Below are 27,609 nucleotides of genomic sequence, written 5' to 3' on the forward strand. Positions count from 1 at the left end.
ATTTTTGTTTGGTGTACACTGACTGGGTGCAGGCTGCAGCTCCACTTACTGCCTATCCCTGCCACTGGGGAGAGTGACAGTGGTGATTTTTCTATGTGAACTGACACCGTGGTGACTGCCTGGAATATTCTATTTCACAGAGTTCAGAAATCCTGTCAGATGCAGTTGAAGTTAGAGCCTGAGAGTGAAGTGAGGCTGGATGTTGCCTGTAAATCAAGACCCTGTCTCGCTGTGCTAACTCAGTTTTGTTATGGGGGGCTTTTGAAGTGGGGGAGTGGAAAGTGGGAGGGGTGTTGCAGTGTTTGTTTTATCTCATCAAATTAAAATGATTAGTTAATTAATATTTAAGTTATTAATTACAGGGGCATGATTGGCTGGGTGGATTTTGTGATACATAACACTTAAAAGTGAATGTGATAAAGTCCTCTTATCTACTCAGATACCTCCTCCTTCAGTGGGACGCATGAATTTTGTGGGTAACCAGATGCACCCCTGTTATCCATATCAGAAAGTTCCATTCAGGCAGTAACACTGTTTAACTGACTCTCCAATTTGGAAACAAAGAGGGTCATAGTGAGTAAACTGCTAATTTAGGTCAGTTTGAAAACAAATTAACTTGTAACTTAACTGCTCTGGGACCACTGATTAACTTTACTTTTTTTCTTTCCTTCTCTTTCCTCCCCTCCCCCAACCTCTCCTTCTGCTTGGATAGTTTGGTCTATCAGGGGCAGGACCAGCAGCAGCAGAAATTAGGTCAGCAGCACCTGCCTAAAGATGACAAGATGCTGATGCTTCATTGTAGCAAAAACTGCCTGAGTTAGATTGGGGTGGGAGTAAGGAGAAGAACACCTGTGCCCACTCTCAGATGTTGCTGAGTCAGCAAGGGGGGAAGCTTTCCTGTCCTAATAAATGGAATGATTATGGAGCAGAAGCAACCTGGCAGAGAGGGATGGGATAGACAGTGGTAGCTGGGCAGAGAAACTACTTGGCCACTGAACTTCTTCCTGTGTCACATTGCTCCACCCCCAGCACATACTGCAGCAGCTGCCCACCGAGTTCTGTTCTCATCCTGGCACCTGCCTCCAGCCCTCTGTTAGAATGAAACAGCCTCTCCTTCTCCTGCAGGTAACAGAGGTGGCTGGTAGAAAAGACTCAAAGTTTCCTTCCTGACAGCAGATCAAAGGCCACCCAGGAGAGAGCACAGGTGTCCCAGCAGCTGCTATAGTCTCTGCAAAAAACATGGGAGGTTTCTCAGTGACTGGGTAGCTTCACTATCTATCAGCAACCATCCCTTTGCCTCCAACAAAACCAGCTGGTCCTACACCTGCAGCTTTCCGTTTATTTGGTTGCTAGCCAGGTGCTCGTCCTCTTGCTCCCTCAGACTATGGTAGGCACATGTGTTTTCCATCCACCTCTGTTCATCTTCAGGTTACTGCTGTCTGTAGCAGCAGCCTGTTGTCTTCAAGCAGGTGCTGATTCTGGTCCCACCCTCTGCTGCTCTTATATAAAAACCATCTGAATAAGGGCTAGTACTTCTACATGGGAAAGGGAATTTGTAGCTGTCCCCCCTTCAAAACATATCCAGAATACCATAAAATATTTTAAGATGGCCAAGATTAGTAATTTATTCATCCTGCCTCTCACTGTGGAAAAGAGGACTAATGAGCACAGCAACTCTTTAAGGCCCTGATCCTACAATTAGCTCCATGTATGCTGGACTCCTCTGCCCACACAGAGTCTCAATGAAGTCAGCATGGGTCTATGTGAGTGTAAGGGTCTTCCCAAGCAAAGCCTGTTGCAGGTTTAGGGCATTTGGACCTGAGCCAAAGCTCACCGAATTTAGTAGGTCTTTCCATTTCCTTCAATGGGTTTTGCAGAAGGCCATAGAGGAGCTCAGCTTTTCTGTGTTTCAACCTAAAATGCCTTATCTTTGAAAGTAATAGAATGCATTTAACACATAAAACAAAGGTGCTAAGCTTTCAAAAATGGCTTTTTTAAGATAATTTTTGTTTTGTTTTCCACTGAACAAAATATTATGAACTAGAATATTGTGTCCCTTCTGAATATAGTCCCCTCCATTAATTATCCTGGAGCATGTTGGCACAGGGTGGGTTAGTTTAAAGTAAAAATGGTGCTTGTAAAATATTCTGCAGTGTCTTCTTAATCTCTCTCTTATTTCTAGGTATTTCCACACAATATACTTAGGTATCCGCAGTCGACAGAGTGGAGAGAACGACAGATGGAGGTTTTATTGGAAAATGGTCTATGAGTATGCAGATGTGAGTATGCTGCACTTGCTAGCCACGTTTCTGGAAAGTGCACCACAGCTGGTTCTGCAGCTCTGTATTGTTGTACAGACTCTTACTCTACAGGCTCTCCAAGGTAAGGGGTCACTTCAGGTAATTTCATCATTTAGGAGGATGCCATTTATGGACATGCATGCTCTGTTCTTTCCAGCCTCTGTGTATTTTGTTCTCACCTCATAAGAATGAGGTCTCTCTACTGACTTATATTACTGTTTTAACAATGACTGTGTCAAAAACACACTCTTTTCTTCAGCAGTTCTTGTCACTCTTGGTTAGTGGTAGTTACTATTCTGTTTTGCCCAGTCTACACCCTTGTAATAGAAACAGGGATGGCATAGTATTTACCAGAGATGGTTTTTACCAGGTAAAATTATGGCTTTCACCACCCCAGGAAAAACTAGTTAGTCCCAGTTTAAGGCATTTTCTATTTTATAAACAGTTTTGTTAATGCACACCACGTTATACTTAGTTTAGGTACATATTCAAATTGTGGTTGCATAAGACAGTAGATTTGCAGATTAATTCAGGGTTGTACAAATACAAAGTGAAACTGTAGTGGGCGTAATACTAATATATGTAATTATAATACTGAACATCAGAATGTCTGTATCGGTTTTGGTTCAGTATTTTCTCAACGAAGTTATACATGTCATGACTCATACTTCAGTTTTCAATATTATATAAACAAGTCAAAAACATTTGATTATATGAAAACAACAATAATGCAGAGTTGTAGGCTTGAAGCCTTAAGCCGTCAGAAACATGCAGGGTTATAGGTTACCAGTCCAGGTCTATTTGGTCACACAGCGTTCTGTAGAGAGGACCAACTTTGATGTAGTGGCTAGACCAAGCCTACTCCTAAGTTTTGAATGCATGTGTCCAAAGTTTGAAAAGATTCGTTCTGTGCTTGCTGAACTTGCTAGGCCCTGAAGCAATTATTTTGCCCAGTTTAAACCAAGTTCAAGGCAGTATTTACCAGCACCCTGTGCTAAAGTAGCTTTTCCTTGGAAATTTTCAACCATAAATAGAAAGATGCCCTCATGATTATTCACGTGAGGGAATAAAACCAGCACTATTTTCCCTCTCTTTATTCCTGGGCATGTTCAAACTTTTTTTAAAAGAAATCCAGTGATTAGGTTCATCTAGCTACTATGCTAAGCAGAAAATGGCATAGCTGAGAGCAATGATTTTGGAAAGGAGATGTTAAAGTTTTATGAAATGTTTGGCCATCAGTTCTCAGCCAGGTGTACCTGAAGTAGTATGTGTGACTGATGGGTTTTGCATATAGACCAAGTCCTTGATGCTTTATGCTTAGTTCTTACTTAGGTTTGATTTTGTGCAGCAGGTCTGTTTATTACTTTAAAATAGTAAATACAAACATGCATCCTTGATGCAGACCTTCTCTATGGATTGGCAGTACAGTGATACAGGCCTGTTAGCCATGAAAATACCCTTTTCTCCAATGCTTATTTAATACTCTTTTTGCCCACTTCTTAGCTTTCCTTTCTTACTATAGCATTGTTGTGCCTTATTGTTGCATTAATACATAAGGTCATGCCAGGAGAGGGTACCTTGGGATCCTGTGAACACAGACTACATGGGGAAGGAAGGCAGGATATTATAACATACCCAGAGTACAGTCTGGACTGATGAACATCTGTGTCACCTCAGCTGTCTAACCTAGGGTACCTTTTACACTGCTTCATTGCGAGAGCAACCAGTCCTGGTCTGCTCGTACACATCTTCCAGCATGTAAGTTATTCTCAGTTACAGTGTATGAGTGCTGCAGCCAGTCACTCTTGAATTACACTGTAGAGCGACACCAGCAAACTCCCCGTTCCAGAGTTACCCCAGAAATGTACATCTTGTACTGCCCAGCTCTCTCCTAGGCAATACAAGCTCATGTAAAGTCCGTTGTTTTAGAAAATGATATGCACAAATCCTGTTATCTCAAAAAGAGTTCCCCAAATACTTCAGTTCAAATACACTGGTTTAGATAAACTTATTTTATCAAACTACAGAAGGACAGATTTAAAGTGAATATAAGAAATGAGGCATTAAATGTCAGAATTGGTTACAAGAAAAATAAAAGTAGGCAGCTAATGCCTAACTTAGCAAACTAAAGTGAATTCAAAGCCAAGGGCTCTCTCACCACAAATTACAAATCACAAATTACAAATTACAAAAAGCTCATGCTGCAAAACTTCTGTTTCTGATACTTGACACAAATTACTTGCTGACTGAACTACATTCAGTCAGGATCCCCTTCTCCGGTCCAATGTCGCTTCCTTTGTTCTTCAGGTGTTGTGGATGTCATTGTCAGAGAGAGGGAGGAATAATTTGGGGTGTCTGCTCTTTCTTCTTACAGTTCTTTCTCTTCTTCAAGAAGCATCACCAGCTGAGGTTCAGGAGACAAAATGTCTGTGTGGATGGGAACCCTGAGCTGTTCCTTTGTCTAGATATAGTTTTTTTTTTACCCACACCCTCTTTCCTGCCAGAGATTGGCCACTCCCCAGAACTGGAACAAATTTAATAATGCAATACAGTAGAATATTGCAACTTTGCATACAAAGTCGCCAAACAAATTTTACCTGGACAGTAATGGTCAGCAAATTATGAGTCTTCAAATGATACCTCACAAGGCCTACTTTATACAAAATGTATCACAGTCCAGTAAAAGGGGTGAACACGGGTACAGACTATCCCAGATGTACATTATTATTACTATTTATTATTAAGAACCACTTCTGTGCTTGCCCTTGTACAAGACAGAGTAAAGATAGCTCTTGAGTTGTTGTCTGTCGAGAAATTGGGACGCTCTCTGCATACATCTTTTGAGGATAGGTGGGGTAAGAGCAGTCCATAGGTTGTGATCTATTGTTTGATTGCTGCCTAAGCACTTCGGATAGCTTTGAATGCTTGGCATGGGGTGATATCACTTTAAAAAAAAAAGCAAGCTATTTACACTTAGAAGAATGCACTGTAACTTTAAGAAGTACATTGTTAACTGATTGTGCTTTGGCTCTCTAGGAAAAAAGTCTGTGAGAGAAATTTAGTTAGAGACATATAGCCAGAATATTATATCCATAGCTGTAAATTGGATATCTTCATAAATCCTTAATATATAGGAATCCTCACCTTCATTTTGGTGTAATGATAGATGTCTGTGAGAAATGTGACTAGTGGGGAGACATTCAACCTGTGAAATACCCTGTAAATGCTTTTTACTTAAAATATCTGAAATGCTTCAGTTTAGCAAAGAAGGTTCCTGAGATCTGCAATCAGCGAGCTGTGTGAATTTTATGGTGAGACCCCTTCTGGCGTCTGATACATAACTAAGTGTGGGCTGGCAGCAGATTCTGATCTCCCATCCAACCCTTTTCTCCCATCCTCCTAGGGGAAAAGACCCTATTTAAAAAACTAAGAAAATTAAACAAGACTTAAAAAACCTTAAAAACTGTATTCCCTTGACAAAAACGGATGCAGTGCTAATATACTGCCAGCTGTGAAAATCCTTCCTCTGTTCTCTTTACTTATTAAGGAAATAAGTTAAAGATAACGCATTGTGCTGTAGGCTGACAGACTTACTGTAGAGCTGCATAAGTAAAGCATAATTTCTCACAGCAGTGCCCTACGAGAGCTGGGTTTGTTTTTTTAAAAATCCCCAAGCATCACCAGTATGGCTTGCTCTTTGGCTAACTGTTCAGTGATCTTGTTGCCTATTTTACAGGTTTCTAATGGGTCAATACATACAGTTGTTTTTCTTTAGAAGATTGATGCTTGTGTTTTGTCCTTTGTCCCTAAGGGATCTAATTATCCTGAAGATGGATAGAGTGACAAACCCTTCCTCTCGGCTCCTCAGGGTACATCTTGGCCATGAACCACAAATTTGTGGTAGGAAGTGAATGACACTGGAAATTCTTTGGCACATAAACAGGGTATTTTTACAATCAAGACATTAATGACCACAAGAAAAGCTGTTGAATATTTTATACAGCTGTTGTTACTTTTTTTCCAAGCCAGGGCTGCCCAGAGGGGGGTGGGGGCGGCAAGTGGGGAAATTTGCCCCAGGCACCGCGGGGGTTCCCACAAGAGTTTTTTGGGGCCCCTGGAGCAGGGTCCTACCTTCAGTTGCTCCAGGGGCCCCAGAAAACTCTCGTGAGGCCCAGACCCCCAGAGCTTATTCCGCTCTGGGTCTTTGTCGGCAATTCGGCAGCGGGGGGCCTTCCGCCCCGGGACCTGCCGCCAAAGTGCCGGGTCTTTGGCAATTCCCCGCCGCCGAAGACCCCAGGCCCCCTGAATCCTCTGGGCGGCCCTGTTCCAAGCTACAAAAATACGGCATTAAACTCAGGTTACAGACTTGAGGTATGGGTTATTTTTATAGTATAGTGTGTTAAGTAGGCAAGTGCAAGGCATTATGATTAGTGTGAGTATAATTTATCTGTTTTGTAGTGATACTGTTACGAGATACCGATTATTGGTTCTTTTTGTCTTTTAAGATGCTGCTTCCTCATACTCAGATTCTACCACACAATTTCTTTTTTATTGATAAACTGTTCTTAGTAAAGTAAAAAATTTGGAACAAAATAGCCGAGAGAGAGAGAAAGAGAGAGCAAGAAAAAGAGCACACAAAATTGCAGACAACAAGGTCTGCACAAACACTAACTGAATCTTTACACATAAAAATGATCATCAATTTCAAATGCCAAGAGGCTGCAATTTCTGGATCACGTAACACTAGCACTTATTTAGGGTCACTAGGGTTTTGAATTGAAAAGTGAGACATGAATTTGAAGTAAGAATTGTGTGCCACAGTGACGATTACAACAAAAAGTATGCAGGTATGATAACATAAACTTGTACCAGAGAGTGGTATTTTTCTTACATTTTAGTACCCTGTGATCTGAGTAATGACATAACAGCACAGAGGGTGTGATTGAGATATAAAATATAATGTTTGTGTATATAAATATCCTCTAGAGATAAATGGTCATGGATTTGTTTGCTCTAGCAACTATTTCCATCCTGATTTCAAAATCTTGTTTTGTCCCAATTTGGGATGAAAAAAATCAACCTCGATATTTTTTGTGAAATAAAATAAGCTGAAATGTTTTGTTTTGGAAACATTGAAATGTTTTCTTTTGACAACTTTACAACAGCACACACATCTGGCACTGCCTTGTTAGCAAAATAGGAGCCACTAGGTGTGTGGCAGCTGTGGGGCAGCTGCAGCCGTAAGACCTCTGAGAAGTTCACCCTCCACAAATATGAAAGGAAGCCTGGCCACAGCCGCCACCCTCACACGTGCTGTGGTCAGCAACACAATTATAGGATGCTTGAGATTGTATTTTGGCCCCTTTCTAAACACACTCCGCTGTGGTCTGAGTGATGCTGGTGGACCTAACTGGCGATATAATGGAAAGCTTTAGTAGTGTCAGCCTCTGCTCTATAGTAGAGCCAGTTCCTGGTTGCTTTTCTCCCGAGCTAACCTGTTGCTGCTGCAGGGTAGCCCCGTGACTGTGTTCCATATGTTTCAGAATACCCCAGTCTTTTGGGGTCATGGCCCAGACTGACCCTATGACAAATGGCAGAGCTCTTACCCCAGCATGGACTTTGAAATGCTGCCAGAGCTGGCGAGTTGCCTGTTGAATGCACTTTGAAGAAAGGGACTGCTGGATAGTAGCTGGTGACAGTTGCTGTTGAGAGAAATGCAGTGTGGGAGTACTGCCTCCTCCTTCCCCCCCCCCCCCCCAGTGTTCTCACCAGAGCCATGTCCAGCAGAGATGGAGACAGTGCCTCTTCCCTGCACCTGGGAGCTGTGACTGCCTGCACCAATCACATCCTTTCCAGGGCTGAAGTTTTGAAGCAAGGTTTTGCTTGCTCCAGCCACACAGGCCATTCATATTTGAGCTGAAGGGGTATTTCAGTTAACTGTTAGCAGGATATGGCATATAGTTGAAAGGTCTTGATTTTATCCAGCAGAAGGAAGGGATATGCATACTGTACATACTAGCTAGTTCATCACATACTTCCCTACTTCAAGCTTATCCTTTAGCATCTGTCATTCAAAACTCTCTCTTCACACAGGGTAACAAATCTGTAGCCTTGTAAATCTTCACAGTTGTCACTATGCTGTACAACTTGGGCACTTGGAACAGTGGGGCAATGGGCATAGAGTTCAGAGCTTCCTTCTTTAAGGGCACAGGCCACTTCCCCTTGCATCTCCTCATGTACAAAGCTGGACACGGGTGGCTCTAGCAATTTCGCCGCCCCAAGCACGGCGGCACGCCGCGGGGGGCGCTCTGCCGGTCGCCGGTCCCGCGGCTCCGGTGGACCTCCTGCAGACGTGCCTGCGGAGGGTCCACTGGTCCTGTGGCTCCGGTGGACCTCCCGCAGGCACACCTGTGGATGCTCCACCCCAGCCGCGGGACCAGCAGACCTGCCGCAGGCATGCCTGCGGGAGGTCCACCGGAGCCCCCTGCTGCCCTCCCGGCAACCGGCAGAGCGCCCCCCGCAGCATGCCGCCCCAAGCACACGCTTGGCGTGCTGGGGCCTGGAGCCGCCCCTGGCTGGACAGCCAGAAGTTGAGTTTGGAGGCTCAGTTCTATTCTTTTGATTAATTCTCCTTCCCTTGCACCCCTCAAAGCAATAGTTCTATTTGCTGTATATAACACTGAGTACATTTACAGTACTCAATAAATAAAAAAACATTCTGATTAAAATCCTATGGAGTTTTATGTACATTTATGTGGACATGAGGTGCAGCACATGGGCTCTGGGCAGCTTGCCATGCCCTCCTCAGCACTGTAAAATGTCAAGCACCGTTGCAATGAAATAGCCTTGCTTTACAGACAAAGACAAAATAGTGCAAACGACAATTGTAAAATTTCTCTAAAACCATCTAATGCAGATTTTCAATAAATTGTGTGACATGGACAAAGATAGTAAATGGTGGAGTAGTTGTGTCAGAGCACTTAGTTTGGGATGATCTGCATGTCTCCTTTGTGTGTATCTAAATATTATTTCCCACTCATGACAATAAACTACTATCACCACACACTCATGTGTAGAGTAGTATGTGTGTGCGAGAGAGAGAGAGAGAGCAAGCACATGTGATGAATAAGTTACGATTTTAGCACAGGTATTTTTATTAAAAGTCATGGACAGTACGCAGCCAATAACAATAAATCACAAATTTATTGAAGCCCGAGCTCTGCCACCCGGGCTGAAGCCCTAGCCCAAGCCCCACCACCTGGGGCTGAAGCTGAAGTGGAGCTATGTCTGTACTCCCCTTCAATAATAAATAGAGGTGGTTCTGTTTTTACTGAACTTGTCGCTGTCACTATTCTGGGGATTCTGCCTGCTTGTGTTAAGCCCAATTGAGGAGACCACAAGGTCAGCTAAGAGTACAAAGGTTTATCAGCATGAGTTTTGGCCGGTCACAATACTTAAGACTGGCAAAGCCAAGAGTGAATTGTGGAAGTCATTCCAAAAGGATGTCAATATATACTAGCCAGTTATAACTAGAGCTGGCCAGGTTTTCAACATAAGATGCTGATTTGTTAAAACCAAAATGTTTTGCAGAAACACTACAGTGTCAATGAACTTTTGCCAAACAAAGCTGGGTTCCAATGAAAACCTGCCTAATTTCCTGCTGGTTCACCTGGTGGACTGCCAGGGAGCACATGCTTCCAGGGTCCACAGCGCCAGGGCAGCCCTGCCATGTGAACTGCCCTGGGGTCGGGAGGAACCCTGGGCTTCCAGACTTTCTGCTGCAGAGTCAGAAGCCTCAAAGTCCGTAGAGCCCCAGCTTTAGGAGGGACTTTCAGAATATGTCTACACTTCAATTAAACACTTGCAGCTGGCTCATATTGGCTGGCCCATGTCAGCTGACTTGGGCTCCTGGGGCTCAGGCTACAGGGTTGTAAAACTGCAGTGTAGGCCTTCATGCTCAGGCTGGAGCCTGGTTGCTCTGAGACCCCCACAACGGGGAGATGATCCCAGAGAGCCTGAGCCCAAATGTCTACACTGCAATTTCACAACCTCATAGCTCCCACAAGTCCCACAAGCCCAAGTCAGCCAATGCCAGCTGGAGCCAAGGCTCTCATGGCTTCCATGCTTCCTGCTACACAATGGGAAACTCCCCAAACTGCCCCTGACTCCTTAGAAGCAGACTGGGGAATCCCCAGGAGTCAGGGCACCCAGCTGCTTCATTTCATTTTGAAAAAATCAAATGGAAATGGTTTGTTTTTTTCTAAACAACTTATTTGAAGTTCCTTTGGGTAGGAAATGATGACATCTCTAGGTTTCATTCTGAATTGAAACCATTTTTTTAAATGTCAGAAATCCCCGTGGAATGGAAATTCTGAATTTTGTCCAGCTCTGTTTATAACACACCACCATGTAATCTGTGCATATGTTACTTTACTAGAAAAAAGAGCATTAAAAATGGTTTGGAGAATTTCATACAGATTTTGTTAGAACTATATTTTGTGCCCCTCCTTCTGGCTGTTTAAAGTACTATGGCCAAATTTTCAAAGATAAATGCCTAAAATTGGGCTCTTTTTTATTGATAAACTGTTCTTAGTTTTGGCCTTTGAATCCAACTATACAGGCCTCAGAGAAAGAGGGAAATTATAACTAATTTTCTTTAAGAACCTTCTAAAAATTGCATTAGAAAGCTTCTGTATACTTACTAATGACTGTAAGATTTGATGTCTACTTAGGTAATCTCCAAATGCTTTTAAATATGAACTTTATTGGTTTGTCCACATCAATACATTCCAGAATCATGTTTGACTAATATGTAGCTTGTGGTCCACTATAACCCCTAACTCCTTTTCAGCAATACTCCTTCCTAGGCAGTCATTCCCTATTTTGTGTGTGTGCAACTGATGGTGCTTCCTAAGTGAAATACTTTGCATTTGTCCTTATTGAATTTCATCCTATTTTATTCAGACCATTTCTCCAGTTCGTCCAGATCATTTTGAACTATAATCCTCCTCTCCAAAGCACTTGGAACTCCTCCCAGTTTGGTATCATCCACAAACTTATAAGGGTACACTCTCTGTGGCATTATCTAAATCATTGATGAAAATATTTACAGAACCAGACCCCACTTGCTATGTCTTTCCAGCTTGACTGTGAACCACTGATAAGTGAGGTACCAGAAGATGGTTTTGGTGTTCTGTACACCTATGTACCAGAAGAGTGTTCCATTGTGCAATGAGTGATAGAAGAGAATGATTTGGACATTTTTGGAATGTTGCAGACTAAATTGGATTTGCATATATTAACAATATAAATTGCATGAACTTCAGACTTAGTATAATTGTTCAAGAAAAACTGGTGAAGAACTTAGTTAGACAGAGATAAGTGTCTATAAAATATATTGTAAGTCTTAGCATATTACAATAGGAAAATCCTAAATGGATAATGACTTTAACATCCACAAGTCATAATTTATCCTCATTTTAGGCTCAGAATTCCATTAGTGGCAATGGGAATTTTGTGCAAAATGTAGGGTAAAATGTCTCCCAAATTATGGGTCCAATCTTGCACGGGTGAAAAGTCCTTATGTAAGGCTTTCCCTAGAAGTAAATGGAACTACTTGCATGAGCAAAGACTACTATGTCAGTAAGGGCTTGCAAGACCAGGGTCTTACAAAGTAAAATAAAATAGCTTTGTTTGCTTTAAGCTTACACTTCGACTTATTTCTCCACTATGCGATAAAATCACTTAAACCTGTTTCCTCAGTTTTCTGTTCCCTTAACTAAATTATAATGGCATTAAATATTTTATTTTACTTTTCCATAGCCTCTATCTTTTGCAGTGTGTCAGTTAATAAAGCAGTAAACCTATGATCTTCTCACTCTTCATAATGACTGCAATTTAAAAACACATCATTAATGTCTTTTGTGCTACAAATGAATAGACGATTTCCAATTTTAGTCTTAATTTAAGCATTATAGCACAGCCTTCGTGCCTGGTTGGCCATCCTGTTCTACTGAATTAAATAGTCTTGGCAGGAAGAATCACATCTTATGAGCCTACTGAATGTAACATTATTGATCTCATTCTATTACATTTAATGGGCACAGAGTCTGTGTGCTTCTTACCACCTTGCGGACACTTCACGGTGCAGAAGAATTCTTTCATTCTCTCATAATCGAGTCAAATGCTTGAAATAAAATCTCTTTCATTTTATCAGCCCCAGAACACCCATGAACAGCTTTCAGTTTGAATAATCTGTAGCAATGATTCTTGACTAGTGCCTCATAAATACTCAGCTAGTGCCACCAGAGCTCAGCAGAGCCCTTCCTAGAGCTCCACCAAATGAAATGCTTTGAGATCCCAGCAGGGAGACAATTGAGGTGGTGAGTGGGGAAATGGTCTAGATCAGGAAAAGATCTCTTTTGCAAAATGAGTAGCAGAATGATCTAGGGACTGATCCATAGCCCACTTAAATTAACAGGATTCTTTCCTCTTAGCGTATAAAATTTTAGGCCGTTTCAGGCTTTAACAAATGCAGTAAACAAATACATATTTTTGTGTTCACTTTTCTATTCTCTAAAAATGTTTGAGTGGGAGTGTAAAGGGACAACACTGCAGGGAGGGTTGGAGAAGCACCAGCCTGCAGAAAAAGCTCCAACTGTAACACCGACCTCCTGGTGCTCAAACACTGTCTAGTTAGCTTCCAGGTATCCTAGCTGTCATATGACACAAAAGGTCATTCAGAGAGTTCCTTTTTAAACTCCCACTTTAGCCACTGTTGGTAATGAAGCCTAATAAAGAAGCATAAGGGAAGCCATAAGAAAATTGAAGTCCAAATGTATCATGGTGTACTTGACCTTTTACCTGCCACTCACCTTACTGCCGTGCTGGCATTTATTCTCTGGCTAAGTGCAGAAGGCTTTTCGTTCTTATTACTCATAGGCACTAAAAATAACTACTTTAAAAGGTAACAGTTATCTTTACAGTCTTTGCTGAGTGGAAGGCAGAAAGCAAGCAGAGTGGGCCCAAGTTAACAGCAAATTGAAAATGGCTTACTACCGGATTTTTTTTAAAAACCACTGTAGTTCTAGCAATTCACACAGGCACACCATGTGACCAGAGTGCTCTCACACAGCTCTTTAATCAGTTACTGTCAACTCCAATCACAAGAAACCCTCAAGTAGTTTGCAGTAAACAGTGTTTTTTCCAGGTGATAAATATTTTATTTCCTCTTCTTGGCATTTCCTTTAGAAAACACAGTTTTATTTGCCCATTTGTATGAAGTAGATTTTGTTTTAAGGAGCTATCTTGGAAATGACTGCAAATGTCTTGAATGATGATTCAGCAGGAATAAAACAGAACTAGGATCATCTCCCCTGGAAAGAGTCCAAAGGCGTGTGTGTGGGGGGGTGTATTTATTTTATATACTTTGAATTTCACTTCCTCCAGAAATTGGTATAGCAGCAAAATTGTGGAAGCAAGATGTAAAGAATACATTGAGTCCATTATGTAGCCATACTTGGGTTTAGTCTCCTCTCACACCTGTTTTAGAATGATGTAATTCCATTGGCTTCAATGACATTACTCCAGATTTACAACAAGGTAGACGACGGGAGAATCACGCCTTCAGAGTCTAAGGAGCACATCGTACTGCATGACATTGGAAGCCAGATGGGAGTTCTGAGAAGAGCATAATGGATTGAAATTGAATTGATATTTTAAGCTAACAAATGTTTAGATCAGAGAGATTCACAACACAAAAATGCACAATATAGGGCTGATTGCAATATGGCAGGGGCTGCTAAATGCAGTAATGGGTAAGGTTTTGTCAGCATTTCAATTCTAAACTTCAACTTTCAATGACTTCAAGCAGCTGCAAAAATTTACTTTTAGCTGAAGCTTGAAGAAAAACAAGGGCAAAAACTCTTAGCATTTTTTAAAGAAATATCAATGTCAGTTTAGACCCTGTTATGTTCAGTGTGAAATACCTGCTATGAGGCATAAATATAAAAGGGTAGTAAACAAAATCTCCTTATCCACAGATAATATGATGCTATATGTCACTAAACCAAAGACCCTACCTGGGCAATGAAAATGAATAGAGGTGTGGAAACGCTCTCATGAAGAGAGACTGTTTACTTTAGAGAGGATTAATGAAAGGGGACATGCTAAAAGAGTTCAAAATAAAAAATGATCCAGAAAAAGTAAATCAGCAACTTCTATTGACCCTCTCATAATATCAGAACAAAAGGACACTCAATTAAGTTGACAGGTAGAAAATTCAAAATTGATAAAAGGAAATACTTTTTCACACAACATGTAATTAGACTGTGGAACTCATTGCCACAAGATATCACTGAGGATATAAACCTCACCCTGCAAGGCTCTAAATACTGTGGGTTAGAAAGAAACTTTCTCTTTGGACAAGTTATATGAGAACTGCTTACTTTGGGTTTCCTTGCACCTTCCTCTGAAGCATTTGGTAACTATCAGTGACAGAATAATGTAGTACATGGATCATGGTTCTGATCCAATATGAATATTCCAATGTTTATATGTTACTAATCTTTGGAGACACTTTATGAAAAAAATTGACATAATTCCAATATCCTGAGACTGAAACCTTGCATCTCTTAGGACATCACAAATAGTTGGAAACAGATTCCCTGAGACCAGTTCTTTCAGATTAACAGATCTAAAATTATTTGAACAACTTCCCCCAAAATGCAAATTAGAAAGATAAGATTTTCATAAATATTTCCAGCTGTGACACCATCTTCACAGCTGCATATATGCAAGCCACGTCCAAACTTGAATTTGACTTGAAGGCTTAGACCAGGGGTAGGCAACCTATGGCATGGGTGCCGAAGGCGGCACGCGAGCTAATTTTCAGTGGCACTCACACTGCCTGGGTCCTGGCCACTGGTCCGGGGGGCTCTGCATTTTATTTAATTTTAAATGAAGCTTCTTAAACATTTTAAAAACCTTATTTACTTTACATACAACAATAGTTTAGTTATATATTATAGACATAGAAAGAGACCTTCTAAGAACTTTAAAATGTATTACTGGCACGCAAAACCTTAAATTAGAGTGAATGAATGAAGACTCGGCACACCACTTCTGAAAGGTTGCCGACCCCTGGCTTAGACATATATGAAGAAATAAAGGGCTAACAGACATATTATATATAGCCTGCAAGCAGAAACAAACAAATCAATGCATATAAAAGAGAAGTAGGAGTCAGATTACAAAGACTCCTAGAAGACATAGTATCAGAACAACTTGCATGAACATCCCTTCAGCTTCTTGGAGAGAATTCCAGTAGGAGATAATCTATCACATATGCTTGTACACACTAGTTATCCTAACAAAATGAAACAAAACACTCCCAGCCTCCGCTGGAGGCACTACAGTCAGATAGAAAATTTCTGTTCACACATAGATTGGCTTGGCAGGATTCCATTTAAATAGTTAGTCTTCAGTAAACACACTGACACCACCTGACACACTGAAAGCAACAAAAATATATATATATATCCATAGGAAACAGTCAGCAAGCACCGCCTCCCCTCACCTTGTGCATGCAGTGATCCGGTGTAGCCAGCACTACGTTTGCACAGGGAGCCCTCTGTAGCCCTGCTGTCACAGTCCCACTCATTCACTGGTGGGAAGTGCAGGGGCCATCCCCAGGCAGCAGCTGTTCAGCAGCAGGTGGCCTCCCTGGCAACCAGGGGCTCGTCCTGCATCTCATGGCCTTGGCTGGGGGGGGTCTCTGCTTTGCCCCAACGGGGCTGCAGTCTTTGCCACTCGTTGTCCCTGCAATGATCTGGTGTACAGGGAGCTCCGGCAGCCCTGCTGTCACCGCACTGTGGGTGCTCAGGGAGCTGCATGCAGCACCACTGTGAAACCTGTGAAAATGTATTAAAATATATAAAAAATGGGAAAAGGTTAAAAATAACAAGCAATACTAACTGTTGAATTTACAAAAAAATAAAAATTGAAATCTGCCAAACCTCCACAATCACTAGAGTTTGTAAAATGCCTTCAGTGCGGATTGATTTTTTTTTTTTTAAATTGGCACAAAAATTTTTGAGTCTGGAGGAATTAGCTAAGTGGTCAGAGCACAGGCTTGGGAATGCTAGTCTGAGCTCTGTCACTGGCATTTTCAAACTCAGGAGCCTAAAGTTAGGAAACTAAATTCATATTTAGGCAACTAACTAAGCAGTCTGATCTTCCAGAGGAATAGGCATTCGTGTTGAGCTTTTGCAATTCGTTAATATTTGTATGTATAGTTGGTGGTTATCTAAATATTTGTGAACTCTGATAATATGTCATCAGGAATAGCAGAGAACTGAACTCTTAGCTTTTATTCATGAAAACATTTGTGAATCACCTGTTGTGGCATTTGTCCAGCTCTAGTGTTGTGCTTTATAATGATACTTTGAATCTGTTGATGAAATGGTAGCACCATAATCCTTATTGGGGCTTGGGTTTGTATATTTAAATTCTTTTACATGTGGTCCTGCAGTTCAAGCATCCAAGATTCTTCCAACTTAAACATTTTTCTTCTAAAAAGAGATGTCTTATAAACATGTTTTGATTTTCTTTCTATTTTATTTTGTTGTTGAAATAAATAGCATCTTGAAGCTATCCGGTTGTAAATGTGTTTATCATTAGCCCTATAAATGTACTGGCTGCTAGGCAATCGTAAACAAAATTTGTATGAATCCTATGTACTAAGATCCTATGTAATTATCTACTTAATATTTATCTTTTGATTGCTTCCTCTGAATGGACAGTAAAACTTACATACAAACTCATTAGCACCCTATCCAGTAAGTGCAAAGATGTTCATTCATTTGTGGCTAAAATTTTTCCCAGGGTCTATTCACTGCTAGCTCTAATTTAGCACTAATGCCCAAACATTAGTTTAGCGGGTTATTCAACTACACTGGCAAGTCCCATGTCTTCCTCCTTTCTGTCCCCCCACCAACTCCCCCCCACTCAAAAAAAACCCTCACGTTTTCCCTGCCACAGGAATATAAGATGTTTGTTTGAAAGACAATTTAATAATTTTCCTGTGAACATAGATTTCGGAGATAGGTGACATGACATGACATTAGCCAGCATTTCTGCTGTGACAAGGAGACACACTTTAGCTGCTGAGTATCAGTGTATAGAGAGACATTTCAAGCAAAACTGGGTGTGGGAGCCTCTGAAACCATTACATTGGGCCCCTGGCTGCAAGGAACACAATTCACTGTGCACTTCCCCTCCTCCTCCCCTCTCCCCTACACATCCCTGTCCCAAATTCCTATTCAGGCCAGCCTCATAAAGGTGGGGAACGATTAGATAATGTGCCCAGAAGTGGTGCATGCATATATTTATGGCAAGATCTAGAGACGTAATGGATGACCGTTTCAAGTTAAACAAGGTGTGAAATCTGCAGTGTCACCTAGGCAAGGCCATGAAGGAGAAAACATCTGGCAGCTAATGCTTTTATTCAATGCAAAGAGTTTTACATTCCACACCACAGGACACAGGAGCATGTGTGGTAAGCATTATACAGCAGCATTGTTTCAACTGGCTATAAGTATTTTCTTTGATAAAACCTTGACTTTTTGGGTGAAATCCTGTCCCCAGTGAAGTCAATAGCAAAATTCCATCATCCAACATGCGTAGTCTGCCAATGACCATTGCGCCAGCCAGAGTGACTATGGTTGATGGTGTTGCACCAGGCATCATGAAGTGAAGTTCCCAGATCTGGCTCAATCCTGAGAATCCATGAATCTGTAGGGTGCCCCATGGGCAGTGCAAGGTAAGGTGTCAGGCATGCACTCTTTTACGTGTCGATGGAGAGTGAGAGCAGTGTGCCAAGATGTTTTTGTCCATCCTGGCAATATAGCTATATTGTTTTTGAACATAATGAGTGATTGAAGGAAGGCCAAATCTTTGTGAGACTAATATTTTGAACAAAGGCAAAACACTTTATGCTTGGGATTTGGTGCTGACAGCACATATGAAATGCCTCTAGCTGCTCCATGTCTGCCTGTAAGAGGGTCCAGGTTTCTGACCCATATAGCAATACAGGTAGTACACTGGGTTGCTAGATCCTGAGCTTTGTCTTAGCCCAAAAATGTTTTTGCATTCATCAGTGAGAGATGAACCTCATGCAGGAGGCAGTGAGAACAATTCATCAAAGAATGTCCGCTTTGCTGAGACCATTTGAATTCTGCAGCCTAGCTAGTTGAACTCATCAGTGCTCTCCATGGCACTCCACCCCAATCTCATGAGGGGTTCTGGTGTCCCAGCTCTGAAATTGTGGACTCCCATTGACTTCAACAGGGCTAGCATTTCACCCTCTATTTTCATAAGTTTAAAAAGAAAAGAAAGACAGAAAGATGGAAAAGTAGCTGCATGTGTGTCTATAAGTTGTACCTCCTCAGGGCTCTAGGCAGCATCTTTCCATATCCTAGTCAGAGTCAAGGTTTCACCAGGGAATACAAATGAAATCCGACTGCAGTGCTTGTCTATACATTTTGGTCTTATGAAGCAATATTAATTTTCTTCATTGCTGGGTTTCCTGCTATTACAAAAGAAGAACAAAAGAAAAGTAGTTAGAAAAATGCAGAGAACACAGACTAAAAACTAAAACGTGCTGAAATTAGTTGTGATATTCTTGTTACCATAATGTGATATAATCTGAGGGCACTGAAACACCAGTTTTGAAGTATCATAACAGAAATTGTCTGTACTTTATACCAGATAAGCAAAGCTAGTAGGTCACGGGTTAGCAGAGTGCAGGTATGAGAGTGACCTACTAAACCTGATGCAGTTATTTTTGTTACATTTTAATTCTCATCCTGCAGCAGAACTATAAAAGCTTCTGTTGATGCCTTTTTGGAGCCCTGATGGGATTGATTTTGGTAGTTATTGTAACTTCATACTCTAGCAATGCATAAGAGCAGTATCTAGACTTTTTAAGAAGCAGACAAAAGAATAAAGATGGCTTTTCGGAACAATCATCTCAGTGACAACACGTGACTGATATCTAGTCACCCACATCAGCCCATAGGAGCTTAAAATTCACCCTGTGCTGAATGGGAAAACCTTTAAAATATCTCACAGATATCGGGACATGTTCTCTTTATAAATCCCCAACTGACTTCCCTGGGACTCATGTAGTAAAGATAAGCAGGTTTTGAGGACAAATCCTGCTACCATTTAAATCAATAGCAAACCACAGTGATTTCAGTGGGAACAGCATCAGGCTGATGGCCCACTGAGTATACAATCTTGTAGTCATTACTTATACCAGTACTCAATAGCCCCATTAGGACTACTCATCTGAGCAAGCACTGTAGAACTTGGCCCTGCATAGATGTATTTGACATGATATAGGGAGACAAGAGAGTACAAAGTTAGTAGAGACAATTTGTTTACACTGTTTTGGAATCTAACATTGCTTTTAAACTCGTGTTCTTTCAGGGGCAGATTCTGCCATCATTGTGTAATACTGTATGCTGCTTGTAATCTCATAGAAATCAACAGGAGTAAGGGTGACAGAATCTGTCCCTAATTCACTATCATGAATGAAGTATTAGAAGTATGCATTAAGAATCATATCTGATCTAATGTCAGAAAAATGTGACATGAAATTAAATGTACTGACTAAGAAAAATAAAACTAAAAAAGAAATTTCTATCCTGATTTGCTACAGTTGGAATTGTCTGAGGTGCCTGAGCAAGCAGGGAGGGGCTGTTGGCAGAACAGTCTAAATGAGGGGTCCCCACCTCTGGAAGGCATTTAGTCCAAAGTACCCAAATCTACCTTTCAGAGAATGCTTTAAGGCTCATGGATTTTCATGAGAAATTATCGAGGGGTTGGTGAAGGAAGCCTTGTTGGGCAATTTTGTATATTGTCAACTGAGATTGATTACGCTGACCATGTCACTGTATTTTAATGGGTTTTTGTATATTTAATTACTGTGCAAGCACTTAGACATGGGCTAGGAACCTTTAAAAAGAAATTTGAATAAATCCTAATTTGCAGTAGAAACAAGACAGAGCAAATTATTTGTTTTCATGTCATATTCACCCCATTCCCTCATTCTCACAGTGTTGTTGTAGCTGGTCACTGTAAACTAGCCTTAGTGGATTATGTCTGTTTTGGGGGGGTTTGCTTATCAGCGCATTCAGGTGCTCTTTCTGGTTTGTGTATCAAATTAGATCAATTTTATGTTGGCTAGCTTGGTTTTCTGCCTTACTTCAACTTGTCTCAAGCTTTCAGTTAATAAGGGCGAAATTCTCTATTCTGATCTGTGCTTAGGGATCTAGGACCTGATCCTTTTTTCCCATTCCTGATACTATTTCCATTGACTTAAATGGACTTTGGATCTGGACCATATTGCATAGCCTGCACTTGTTCCACATACAACTCTCATTGTCAGCTGTTGGCATTATATGCACAGACTATATATTGTTCTGGCAATCAAAGAAAATGTTTCGCTAAATCGGTACCAGAACATATGGTGAGGTGTCAGCCCTCTAGATAGTCTCTCTAGGTTCTCAACTGAGGAAAACATTGCTTTCTATAGAAATGGAAGCTGCTCAAAAATATGACAAGAGATTTTTATTTGGAATATTAAGTGCCAACAACATTCAATACAAATACAGGGTGTGAGTGTCCATACTACTAAACCACACTCAAGTTTGCAGTCACAAACTGGGTAGTCACATCTACACCGTCACTGCATTAGCCCAAGTGGGCTGCTAGAACTTTTGGGGAATTATCCCATGGCTCTTTGTGCTGCACTAAGCTCCGCCACTTTATGAATTGTTTTGCAGCATATTGTAGGAAAACTTGTCTGTCCTTCCTGGGTCCTCATGCAAAATGTTGTTAGTCAACCAACTCAGTAAAGTAAAGTACTTCCAGCTTGACACACTTCACATCTCTCAATGGCCGCCATTCTAATCAGTAGTGAGGCATGGATCCAGCTCAGGGTGATGACCTGTTTCAGCTGTTGCCATTAATGCAACTCTCATTTTGGCTACAGAAGGCAGATAGAGGACATGAGACATGGTGGAGGGATTTTAGCAGCAACTTGTTGCCTTGAGAAGGTGGTGGGCCTTGCTGAGAAGATCTGCAAGATGAGTGCAGACATGGAAGAGTGGAGACAGCTAATTCAGTCATAATAGCTGTGTATTCCCCTTACATTGACCCGCAATTCTGTAGCTGGACCATAACTACTGGTGGGATCATATCATCATGAAGTCGCAGGATGTCCAGAACTTCTGCATGAGGAAGGCCACCTTCCTGGAGTTGTGTGTGGAGTTTTCCCCAACCCTCTACACCAGGATATGCAGATGAAAGAGGCCATGCTAGTCCAGAAGTGGGTTGCTGGCTTTCCAAGACTGCTACAGGTTGGGGAATAGTCTGTTTGGTGTTGGCCAGATGTCGGTGCTATGATGATAGGTGTGTGAGGTGATTATTGCTGTGATTTGCGTGGTGAAGATTTTTAATGTCCCCAAAATAATGGTGGGCTTTGAGTAAATGAGATTCCCAAACTACTTATATATAATGTGGCACACATGTGCCCATTGTTTGCCACACACACACGCATTCTGCACCAAAGTACACAGTAATATATCAGCTGGAAAGGATACTGCTTGCTCATTATGCTGGCCTTGGTCAACCACAGAAGGAGGTTCATGAACACCAGTGTGGTATTCACCAGAAGGGTGCAAGACTCCAGGGTATTTCAGTGATCTGGTATTTTCAAATTTGTACAAGCTGGAACTTTATTCCCTACCAATAATATGATTATCAATGGGATGTCTTAGCCCACTGTTATTTTAGGAGACCCAGTCATGGCTCTTGAAGCCCTACTCTCATTTCAGAACTAGCAGGAAAAAGTTTAATTATGCCCTGAGCAGTTGCAGGAGGATGGTAGAATGTGCACTCATTGACTGAAAGCAAGATGTTGCTGCCTACAAACATGTTTGGATGCCAGGGTGTGTAATGCTATTCATATTATTGGGACATGATGTACAATGCACACATATGTGAGGATACAAAGGAGAGCTTTAGTCAGATGTGGTCAAAGAGAGTGCTGGTTTACAGGCCCAGTACAGGCAACCAAACGTCTGATAAATCACTAGTTACACATTTAAATGCCTCCCCACTTGGAATCCATCTTGGATCTCACATGCCTGGTGAGGGGGGACTAGGGGACAGAAAATGGAGGTTCTTCTACTCTCAACAGAAGCAAAAATCACCCAACAGCATGTAACATCTCCCATAACAATAATGAGATTGGTCATAAACCAGCAAAGCTGGATCCCTTATGTTATAATATCCCTTGTAACAGCAACAAAGATGGTGGCCATATCTTACCCGATGGTTCCGCTGCAGCATCCTCTCCAGCCTGTTCGTCATCTCCTTGCTGAACAGGTCTGAGGCCCCAGGCTGAGGTTGTATGGGGTGAATCCTGAAACAGTTGGTGTCTGTTCTGGCTCCTCCACTCCCTGTGCCCTCAGTCTAGTAATAATACCATCCAAAAAAAACAGGGGGTTCCAGGCTCAAGACAGTACCACGCACCCAGTCAAACTCCTTATAGTATGGGCAGGTTGATGGTGAGTTGTTGGACTGGCCATTAGAGCCAGCTTTGCGGTACATGGTCTTGCAGTTTGAGTCTTCCCCTCCACTGAATTCCCATCTAAAAATATCCAGCCTCTTGGAGAGATTCCTGTAGATAGGCTGATTGCAGGTACATCTTCACAAATCATGCTCCTCACTGACCTCATACTAGAAGTGCTCCATTGGTGAGAGCCACTGGCCAGCTAGCAGCATGCTGGGAAGAGGATTTCCTGGATGGCATCTCTGTGTAGAAATGTAATAGGTTGCATGCAATATGGGGTTTAAATCAGGGGCATCCTTTCAGAAAAATTCAGAGGGAAGCAAAGCCAATATCCCCACTTCTGATTCCCCACTCAGGCTGCGGCTGCTTGGGGGAGGAGTGGAGGGAAGGGGCCAGTCCCACCCTGGGGAATAGGCAGGGCCAGGGAGGTGGCGTGCCAGTCCTATCCTGGGGAATAGGCAGGGCCGCCCAGAGGATTCAGGGGCGGCACTTTGGCGGCAGGTCCCGGGGTGGAAGAATCCCCCACCACGGGTCTTCGGGGCACTTCGGCGGCGGGTCCCGGAGCGGAAAGACCCCCTCCCCCGCCGCTGAATTGCCGCCAAAGACCTGGAGCGGAAGAAGCTCCGGGGGCCCAGGCCCGGCAAGAGTTTTCCAGGGCCCCTGGAGCGAGTGAAGGACCCTGCTCCAGGGCCTCCGAAAAACTCTCGTGGGAGCCCCTGTGGGGCCCGGGGCAAATTGCCCCACTTGCCCCCCCCCCGGCAGCCCTGGGAATAGGAGGGGGTGCCAGGCCAGGAAGAATGGATATCTCAACAATGGCCTGCCTTGGGGAGGGATTGGGACCTGACTCAGGCTCAATCTGTGCTCACCTCTGGCCCAGGCTGCCACTGCTTCTTCCTGTCCAGCAGGCAGGAAGAGGAGTAACACTGACAACATTGTGATTAGAAGACCCAGCCTGCCCCCCACCTCCCCAGCAACCCCTGCAAGCCTGGCATAGACAAGGTAGAACCAGCTAGGGAGGAACTATGAAAAATCAAGGGGGCAATCCAAGATCTGAGAGGCAACTGCTCCCTTGCCCCATAGCAAATGATGATCCTGGTTTAAACACTGAATGGGTTTATATACACTGATAGGGGACTTCTGGTGCAGACAAAGGGAGCCGGTAGAAAGGCAGGCAAATATGGCCTCAGGAGAATTGGGGGAAAACATTGGCAGACTATCAGCACCCGAGGTAAGTAGCCTGCGTCCACACTACAAAGTGGCAGGTTACCACCAGAATTAAAGTGGAACCTGGGCTTTCACCAACCATGTCAGCTAGCCTAGGCTTAAAGCATCAACAAACCCGGGTCAAATGTTTGTGTGTGTGGACAGTAGGGGGATTCAGGCAAAACTCATCAGGAAAGAGTCCAGGTTAATTCTGCAGTGAAGACGTAGCCTTGCTGTGCGCTGTGTCTTTATAATAAACATTCTCTCACTGTCATGGGGTGCCTGGGAATTAGCTCTTCCAGCTTACGCTCTCCCTCCAGTGTTGTCTTCTCCCATCTTGTCTTGCTCTGATGCCACACTCATTCCTGGGTCTGCAGCTTCCTCTCTGTAGCTTGGCCCTCCACCCAGGTTACTAGAGACCTCTTCTTCCAGGGAATTCAGTCTGTCCAGACCTGCTGTCTGGCTGGCACCTCCAATGCCCTTGCCACTCCTCAGTTGCTGGTAGGGAAACCCAGGTCTGCCCTCTACACTGGTTCCCAGCCCAGAGACCTTATAACAGGCAGCCCTAGTACCTGTAAAGTCCTACCTCTTGGTGATGTTTTCATGAGCTTCTTCCTACATATCTGGCTTCTCCCCTCTCTGGGTTTGCCTCCCTCCACTCAGGGAGTGACTGTAGCCTACTTCCCAGCAGCAGCAGCTGCTCCTCTCTGCAGTCAGGCACCAGGCTTTATACAAGCCCTTTCTGTTCCAACACAGGTGAGCCCGTCCTTAATTAGCTGAATTTCCATTTGTCCAACAACACCATGATGATTGGTCAAAGTGATTGATTTTCAGGCTACTCATAGGGCATTGCAGGACAAGGATTAAAAGAAAAGGCACTTAGGGCTGGTCTCAGAAAAAGCAAGTAATGATGACTAGAAACCCAATAAATTCCCAAATTGATCTGTGGAAAATTTTCACCGTCCAAAGCTTATGAATAGCTTAAAAGAAAAATTGTATTAATACAGTTAACCAAAAAAACTGATAAGATACATTTCATATAGACCTAAATAATCGAAGTGCAAGTCTGTTTTTAAAATTATATATTTCTTATCTGAAAAAAGCATACTGTTAAATGTGACTCACTACCACGTTACATGTCCTCTGGAGCTATACTGTGCTCAATGGAAACGCATGAAAATGCTCAACATGCTGACAGCCTGTCATATTCCTTTGCCCCTCCACTCCATTCTGCAGACTATCCCAGATTTGATGCCCCATTGGTTTTTCTCCTCTTATTGCTTCTGAGCTTTATTTTATTTTTCATTCTCTCCCTGATGCATGGAACAACCCCCGAATCCCCATTAATGGAGCCACCAACTTCTACATACTGCAGTCCCTTATAAGAATGCACTTCAGGGTAGGCAACAAGAAATATAATAACAGTAATAAAAAAATAAGAGAACCCTCAAGGTGGATATACACCAAAACAAAAAATCTTATTACTGCAACCCTTCCCTGTCCCAACCACATCTACGCTAAGTTCCATGCCACTTTTTATGCTAACTTTTATTATTTCATCACATCTAAAATTAGACCCCAATGTTGCCATGGGATCTGTGCAGACAGACTTCAACACTAATGTGGAACCCTATTGATTTCACTGGGGCTCCACATGGGTGCAGGGGTCCAACCACATAGAGTTTGCTGCGAGACTGGAGGCTTAGATTCCAAGCACTGTGGGGCAGAGACGTTTTCTTCTTCTCTTTTCTGTAAAGTGCCTTGAACATTTCTGGAAAATCTAAAAATAATAATCAAATGTCTATGGGAAACCTTATGTTCAAGTTCATCCAGTTCAAGCCTTGATATTATATAACTAAAATTAAATTTAATTACTGTGCATGTTCAATAGCCCCTTTGAATAGGGTGACCAGACATTCCAATTTTATAGGGACAGTCCTGATTTTTGGGTCTTTTTCTTATATAGGCTCCTATTGCCCCTGACCCCCTGTCTCGATTTTTCACACTTGCTGTCTGGTCACACTACCTTTGAAAAACATTTTTTTTATCTCAGCCATTGTCAACAATCCTACCAAGGGAGAAATCCTGGACTCATTGACGACAAATGGGGTTTTTCCATTGACTTCAGTGGAACCAGGACTTCACCCAAATAGAGGCAAAAGCAGATCTGAAATCAAGATGGGTGGATAGAAAATTTTTTTTCTTCTCAAAATAATTAAAGGTGTTGAGCCTAAAAATATTATCCATTGTATGATACTATGATAAATTAAGTCCTGTTTGTTTGGTTTTTTTTATTGTTAAAAGTACCTGTGTGCACATTTTTTAATGAATGAAATAATATATTAGGTTTCAGAAGCATAAAATGGGGATGATATTGAGCTTGCAGGGAGAGGATATATTCTTGCTAACATAGCAGAGGCAGTCTGGTTAGAAGTAAGGGCAATAAATATAGTCAGATGACTCTCAATGTTGCTATACACCTTGAGAGTTAAAGAAAGTAGATCAGCAGAGAGAACAGTCAGAAGGTCATATATTTGAGTAATTGAAATCCTGCATGATCAGTTATTGACTGGGATGACAATTATACAAAAGCTACAGAAAGGAACACATTTGCAAAGGATGTCCAGAACTGCCTTCTTGGGCCATTGGTTGAACTGCCTACATAATGAGAGTCTATAGGAAACTAATCTTAGGAAATGTTCCATGTAGGATAAATAAACAGAGCTCTGAAAATCTGAAATGTTAGGCCTGTCTGGGACTGCCTAGGGACCTGCCCTATCATGCATTACCTCTTCTCCACCATGATCCAAGTGGCCCTCTCTTCCAGAAACTTCCCATCTACACAAGTATCCATAGAACTTATCTTACAGATGTCTTCTTTGGGTGTGGTAGCCTGTAATCCTCCTCCTCTTCCTGTTCTGGGGATTCTCTAATCATGTGGCACATTCAAACAAACCAGGCCTTTTGCCAGAGTATCAATTTCCTCGTTTGCAACTGGGTAAACTAGTGCCCAGCATGTAAACAATCTGCCAGCGCTAAGATGCAGTTGTTTTCTTTGAGGATCATATGTAGCACTTAATATAATTATTCTTTCCAAGAAGAGACCCAGTACTGGATGTTCTCAAAGATGACCAAGCAATCAGTTTGCTGAGCAGCACAGTTTGTTGCTTCGTAGCTTTTGCCAAATAGGTGAGTAGATGTGAGATCTTATTTAATCAACATATGACCTACCCCTAAATAATCAAATGTTTACTCACCATGCTCCGAAGTGTGTATCTGTGTAGTAAGGTTTCTCCAGACATTTTCATTAATCTCAGGGTGCCTTGCTTCTAGATCATATTTGCAATTAATCCCACATATTTGTGTAAAGCTTGAACTCAGGATTAATATCTAATTCTTCTGAGGGTTCAGTTCTGCCTTCCAGTTTCCAGTCTTTAAGCCCAGTTAATACTGCTCCTCTTTCTT

The 27,609-nt window shown here is 42.2% G+C and overlaps 1 protein-coding gene across 1 annotated transcript in view; it reads left to right on the forward strand.

The window, feature by feature from the left end:
• The window catches only part of XKR4 (XK related 4), a 301,802-nt gene that overhangs the window by 214,289 nt on the left and 59,904 nt on the right, over positions 1 to 27,609 (forward strand). Inside the window, 1 exon segment of the mRNA XM_039521519.1 lies at positions 2,183 to 2,382. Coding sequence (XP_039377453.1) covers positions 2,183 to 2,382 — 200 coding nt within the window.

This window comes from Mauremys reevesii, linkage group 2 (genome assembly GCF_016161935.1).
Source record: "Mauremys reevesii isolate NIE-2019 linkage group 2, ASM1616193v1, whole genome shotgun sequence".
NCBI lineage: Eukaryota > Metazoa > Chordata > Testudines > Geoemydidae > Mauremys > Mauremys reevesii.